This window comes from Pongo abelii, chromosome 10, assembly GCF_028885655.2.
Source record: "Pongo abelii isolate AG06213 chromosome 10, NHGRI_mPonAbe1-v2.0_pri, whole genome shotgun sequence".
Classification (NCBI taxonomy): domain Eukaryota; kingdom Metazoa; phylum Chordata; class Mammalia; order Primates; family Hominidae; genus Pongo; species Pongo abelii.
Genome location: NC_071995.2, coordinates 50,049,555 through 50,056,256, shown reverse-complemented (window position 1 = coordinate 50,056,256; position 6,702 = coordinate 50,049,555). Strand labels below are relative to the sequence as shown.

The following is a 6,702-nucleotide window of genomic DNA, read 5'->3' as shown; positions in this document are numbered from 1 at the left end:
GTTAATTTTCCTGCATAAGAAAATAGTACTCTCCTTATTCTTAAGAAATTTCTGCTGATGTGTTTAAGGGTTACATGCCATGCTTTCTGCCACTCAAATAATTGGGCAACTGTGAAAGCAAATATGGTATAATGTTAACTATTGAATCGGGGTAACCAGGTGGAGCATCAATGCATGCGTGTTGTATTATTCCAATTTTTCTCAATGTTTGAAAGCTCTCATCATAAAAAAGATAAAAAACAAATATTTAATAATCTGCTGACTGTTCCCATGGTAGGAAAAGTGAGATGGTTTTCAGCTGCCAACTGAAAAATCTGGAGATGGGGAAATCCAGATTTGTGTTTCAGGAGCACTTCAGCCACAGCTGGGACGGAAATGAGAGATGGTATTTATTAATGCCTCAGCCTTTCCTGAAACCCCTCTCCCCACATCACACTTAACACACAGGTCTCCTCCTCCCAGTTTCTCCCAGCACCTGGCCTCCCTTCTCTTCCCCTCGCCAGGCTCTACTCCTTCTCGTCCTCTCCTCTGCCTTCCCCTTCCCTCCCCAATGCCTGTAGATGAGGGAATGCCCTGCTGGCAAGACACTTTGAAGATGAAACATGCTGACTCCCCCAGAGCTCAAGACTGACATATTTTACAAAGAAGAGGGTGCAGGCCACTCCCCCATTAAAGCACATTCTGGAGAGGCGTTGGACCTGGCTAACCACCCAAGCCCATAAAGCACAAATTGCCCCAACACCACCTTCACAGCCAAGCCCCTTCAGAATCTGCGCATAAATAGGGCTGCGGTGCCCTGAGGAGCACATTGGAGTTTCCATCAGGACTCCAGGTCCCCTATCCTGTCCTCTGCAACCCAAACGTCCAGGAGGATCATGACCTGCGGATCAGGATTTGGTGGCCGCGCCTTCAGCTGCATCTCGGCCTGCGGGCCCCGGCCCGGCCGCTGCTGCATCACCGCCGCCCCCTACCGCGGCATCTCCTGCTACCGCGGCCTCACCGGGGGCTTCGGCAGCCACAGCGTGTGCGGGGGCTTTCGGGCCGGCTCCTGCGGACGCAGCTTCGGCTACCGCTCCGGAGGCGTGTGCGGGCCCAGCCCCCCATGCATCACCACCGTGTCGGTCAACGAGAGCCTCCTCACGCCCCTCAACCTGGAGATCGACCCCAACGCGCAGTGCGTGAAGCAGGAGGAGAAGGAGCAGATCAAATCCCTCAACAGCAGGTTCGCGGCCTTCATCGACAAGGTGGGTGTCCTGGATCACACCCTTCCCGAGCCCCCACCACCTGCACAGCCAGGGCTGGGCACTAAGAATGGAGTCAGAGGCAGAAAGACGTCTGCCTGCCTGAGATCCTGATCTGATGGGAAAGGTACACAGACACACAGACAGACACACACACACACACACACACAGACACACACAGGCACTCAAGACGCAGACTCAGATGGCAGTTCAGATAGAGGGAGCTTGTGAAGGAAAGGTGTGGCCAGGCTGCTCTGGGGCACAAGCTAGATAGACATCAGGGATTTGGGGGTAGGGGGCATGTGACCTCTGCTGCTGAACTCAGAGGGGTTTGGGCAGCCCCAGGGTGAGAGAGTAGGGTTCACTGACTTCCAGATGACATAGGAGAAGGGCTGGGACAGCTGGGCTGCCTTCCAGATGGCCTGTGACATCCTCTTCCTGGCATCATCCCCAGAAATCCCATCTGTGATCTGAACCTGAGTACTCTGCCTGTGAGAGATGCTGCCTCACCTGGCTTCCTAGTGAGGGGCTGAGCCTCCACTTCTGTTCATCTGCTTGGGGTCACTCAATTCCGCAGAGAGCAGGCACTGACACCCCACCAGCCCTTGCTCCATTCCTGAGTGGAAAATCTAGACACAGATCATGACCAGGAAATCTAGAAATTCTGTCTCCCACTGCCCACCTCTACTCAATCTCAGACAAGCTCCAGATTTGGGGGTTCCCTTTAAAGCATCCCTCCTCCACCAGGTCCCCAGAGGAGGCTTTGGGGCACCAGAAACCATCTGCCCCTCCTTCTCACCCCGAATGGCAGGTGCGCTTCCTGGAGCAGCAGAACAAACTGCTGGAGACAAAGCTGCAGTTCTACCAGAACCGTGAGTGTTGCCAGAGCAACCTGGAGCCCCTGTTTGAGGGCTACATCGAGACTCTGCGGCGAGAGGCCGAGTGCGTGGAGGCCGACAGCGGGAGGCTGGCCTCAGAGCTCAACCACGTGCAGGAGGTGCTGGAGGGCTACAAGAAGAAGTGAGTGTGGGCAGGAGGGATGCTGGGCACAGGAATGGGGTTTAGGTTAAATACACTGGATTAGACAATAAGAACTCCCAGGTAGGGTGAGTGGCCATGACCACTAGATTGACCGAGGGTGGCGAGGTCTTTTCCTTTGTGGAATCTTTGCCCAGACACCTGTGTAAGAGGAGGGCTGTGACTCCCATGACCTGTCTCTGTCCCACTTCAGCCTTCTCTTCCCTGAGCCACATCACCCAGCAGCTCTCCCCTGCGCTCGGTGGGGAGGAAGCCTCTGCAGGGTCCAGGCCTTCTCTCCTGACCCTCAACCCCTATACCTGTAGCACCTGTCAGATGTGAGCCCAGGGTCTCTCATGAGTGACAGGTCTTGGGCTCTGGGTGTCCCACTGCCTTGGGTGCAGGTCTGCAGGTCCAGGAGGTCCTGCAGGTCTTCAGGTCCAGGAGGTCCCACACCTAAGCTGGGATTGATACCGGTGAAGAGAGGCTGGGGCTACAGTCCCCGGGAGGCCATGCTGTTTACTCCCAAGATGGGGCTGGGGGCTGAGTCCTATTTGCCTCCTGGGGGACCTCAGAGTCCCTTTGGGAACAGGACTGGGAGGTCCCAGATGAGCACTCTCCAACCCCAGTTGAAAGTGGAGAGAGAATCCCAGACACATCCCACATCCAACCAGAAAGGACTAGGCTAGGCTGCCAGGCCTGGGCTGTGTGGAGGTGTTTCTAGTACTGCCCCTATCGCTGTGATAAAGTGTGATGTGATGGGGGCTCTGCAGAGACCTGCCCTGCCCTGACATCCCCTCTCTGCCCTCTGCTCTGTCTCAGGTACGAGGAGGAGGTTTCTCTGAGAGCAACAGCTGAGAACGAGTTTGTGGCTCTGAAGAAGGCAAGTGACACAGGATTGAGAAGCACACATCTGTGGGATCTCAGAATGACAGGCTCTTCCTGGGGACACACAGGGGGTCTCAACCTCAGCGTGGGGCACAATGACCTTTCCACAGCAGGCTAGGACTGCCCAGGTGCAGGTCATTGGATGGAGCATCCAGGGCCTTGACAAAGGGCAATGACCTGGGAATATCTATCAGCACCTACCTTGGGCAAGGGGATGGCTGCACTGTCTTCTGTGTGTCCTGCTCTGCTCCAGAGGTTGTGGTCTATTGCTGAGGCCCCTGGAGCCATAGCAGATATAATGTCTCTGCTGAGAGGCAGTGCAGTGTGTCTAGCATTTTGGGGAGTCTGACCTTGAGGCAGAGACACAATCCCAGAGTCTAAGGGGGGATGGAGAAGAACCAGGAGCAGACACTGGGCTCTTGGAGCACTACTGGGAGACAGGAAAGGGTCAGGGTGTGAGAGCTGGGGGGTCAATCTGGGCAGGCTTCCTGGAGCAGGAGACGAGAGAAGGGAGAAACAGGAGGGCAAGAAGGGGTGAAAGGCTGGTGAGGCATGGTCAAGGCAAACAGGGTTTGTCATCAGAGGGGCAGAGGATGCCAGCTCATCCCAGGAAGGGCAGAAGGGGAGGAGAAGCATGGGAATGGGACACCAGGGATTGCTTTCCCCTGGCTACATGGAATGGATGGGCAGAGAGAGGAGTCTGGGGGCTGGATCACCAGGGTCCTCTGAGTTCCAACACTCTCCACCTTTCCAGGATGTGGACTGTGCCTACCTCCGCAAGTCAGACCTGGAGGCCAACGTGGAGGCCCTGATCCAGGAGATCGACTTCCTGAGGCGGCTGTACGAGGAGGTGCGGGCTCAGGGGCCAGACAGAGACCTAGCAGCCAGCAGAGAGGAGAGATGGGGGTGGGAGTGTTGGACAGGATGTGGGTAGAGGTTGCAGTCCCTGAGGCTGTGTGAGGGGGCAGGGCTGGGGACCAGAGAAAGCCTGAGGAGATGGAGTCCAGGATATGGTGGGTGGGGCTGTGTTCTTAACTAAAGTCACTGCCCTCACCTCCTGCAGGAGATCCGCATTCTCCAATCCCACATCTCAGACACCTCTGTGGTTGTCAAGCTGGACAACAGCCGGGACCTGAACATGGACTGCATCGTCGCCGAGATTAAGGCACAGTATGACGACATTGTCACCCGCAGCCGGGCTGAGGCCGAGTCCTGGTACCGCAGCAAGGTGAGTGGCACAGGATGCCTGCCTGCTAGACATGGCAGTGGGAGGGATGTGAGATATCTATTAAATAGGCTTCCTTTTCTGGGGATGCTGGTCCCTAGGGATGAGAAAAGATGGCTACCAATCTGAGGTTGGGGTGGCAGGGCAGGACTGCCATATGTGGCTGCACGGGCTGAGCACTGTACAACCTGTAAAATCATCTGTGGTGTCCTGAATGGATGGGAGGTCCCACCCTGAACCTCACGAGCATCTCTACTTCCCCCAGTGTGAGGAGATGAAGGCCACGGTGATCAGGCACGGGGAGACCCTGCGCCGCACCAAGGAGGAGATCAATGAGCTGAACCGCATGATCCAGAGGCTGACAGCCGAGGTGGAGAACGCCAAGTGCCAGGTATGGGGCATCTGTGCCCAAGGTCAGAGAGACTGAGGGTCTAACCATTGTCACACAGCCTATGTGTGCCCTATCTGGATCTCAGCATTCATTCTCCAGCCCCTTTGTCCATGTAGAGTCCCTGATTGTGTTCTCTGTGAGTCCCAGGTGATGAAGGCAAGAGGCTCTGTTCTGGGGTGCTCCCAGCTTGGTGGGGAGCATGGTCTCATCCAGGTAAGCATCAGAGAGACCCAGGGACTCTAATCTACCTTGTTCTCTCTGTTCTCTTCAGAATTCCAAGCTGGAGGCCGCTGTGGCCCAGTCTGAGCAGCAGGGTGAGGCGGCCCTCAGCGATGCCCGCTGCAAGCTGGCCGAGCTGGAGGGCGCCCTGCAGAAAGCCAAGCAGGACATGGCCTGCCTAATCAGGGAGTACCAGGAGGTGATGAACTCCAAGCTGGGCCTGGACATCGAGATCGCCACCTATAGGCGCCTGCTGGAGGGCGAGGAGCAGAGGTGGGTCCAACCAAGTGTGGCCCAGAACCACCCTTCCCCACCCCGGCACAAGCCTACCCTTGGCCTTGGCTGAGCAATGGCCAGGGCTCTGGGGGAAAAAAAATTATTATTATTCACTTCCGGTGTGGGGAGGGCTGGTGTGTGAGTTTGTCTGAGGCAAGCTGTTCCCTCAGACTCTTCTTAATTGACCAGTTGTGGACCCTACCCTATGAACTGGGGAGCTTTTTCAGCCACTCTGGGGCAGTCACTAATGTTGCCTTTTTCTCTTTTGCCCTCAGGCTATGTGAAGGCATTGGGGCTGTGAATGTCTGTGAGTATTTGGGGTCCAGTGTGGACAGATTTACTAACTCCCTGTGATGGAAGACAGAGTTTGGAAAAAGGAGTGTCACTGAGATTGGATATAAAAGAGTGGGCTGGCATCACAACAGGAGGGATTTGGGGTCAGACATCCAAAAGACCCCAGCTCTTCGACTAGATGGACCTAGAATTGTCCACTAAAGATGCTTCCGACTTTTCATACCAGAGCTCAGGTCTTGGGCAGGGGCGGTGGTCAGGACGGCCCTTCAGAATTTTGACTCAGCCTTCGGGGTTCACAGGTGTCAGCAGCTCCCGGGGCGGGGTCGTGTGCGGAGACCTCTGTGTGTCAGGATCCCGGCCAGTGACTGGCAGTGTCTGCAGTGCTCCGTGCAACGGGAACGTGGCGGTGAGCACCGGCCTGTGTGCGCCTTGCGGCCAATTGAACACCACCTGCGGAGGGGGTTCCTGCGGCGTGGGCTCCTGTGGTATCAGCTCCTTGGGTGTGGGGTCTTGCGGCAACAGCTGCCGGAAATGTTAGGCACCCCAACTCAAGTCCCAGGCCCCAGGCGTCTTTCCTGCCCTGCCTTGCTTGGTCCATCCAGTCCAGGCGCCTGGAGCAAGTGCTTAGCTACTTCTCCTGCACTCTGAAAGACCCCTCCCACTCCTGGCCTCGCATTTCTCTATGTGATCCCCCACTTCTGGGCTCTGCCACCCCACAATGGGAAAGGCTACCCTAGAAAGAAGTCCCCTGGCACCCATAGGAAGGGGCCTCAGGAGCAGGAAGGGCCAGGACCAGAACCTTGCCCATGGCCACGCCTTCCTGCCTCTCCCCTTCCTCCTCTGCTCTTGATCTGTGTTTCAATAAATTAATGTAGCCAACCTGGGTCTTGTCTGTGTCTCTATTACCCTCCTCAGGGGTCAGGGTTAGGGAGGGTCCCCGAAGTCACATGGAGCAGCAAAAGGCCAAGCCAAGGGTCTCCAGTACAGTTTTCTATCCCTCACCTCACAGAAGGTTCAGATTTAGCCAAGAGTTGTGCTAGGCCCCTATGTGATGTAACTTTATCCACACAACCCTAATGATATACCTTGCAGATGAAGAAGCCAGAAGTCAGAGGCACTCAATAATTGGGGCAGGGTCCCCCACTTAGTTG

The 6,702-nt window shown here is 56.0% G+C and overlaps 1 protein-coding gene across 1 annotated transcript; it reads left to right on the top strand.

The window, feature by feature from the left end:
* Positions 1-875: 875 nt before the first annotated feature.
* On the top strand, positions 876-6,430 carry LOC100937267 (keratin, type II cuticular Hb1). The gene is made up of 9 exons (XM_024256957.2): positions 876-1,244; positions 2,053-2,261; positions 3,081-3,141; positions 3,901-3,996; positions 4,210-4,374; positions 4,637-4,762; positions 5,034-5,254; positions 5,533-5,564; positions 5,851-6,430. Exons 1-9 carry the CDS (start codon positions 876-878, stop codon positions 6,087-6,089), a joined length of 1,518 nt encoding a protein of 505 aa, XP_024112725.1. The 3' UTR covers positions 6,090-6,430.
* The last annotated feature ends 272 nt before the right edge of the window (positions 6,431-6,702 follow it).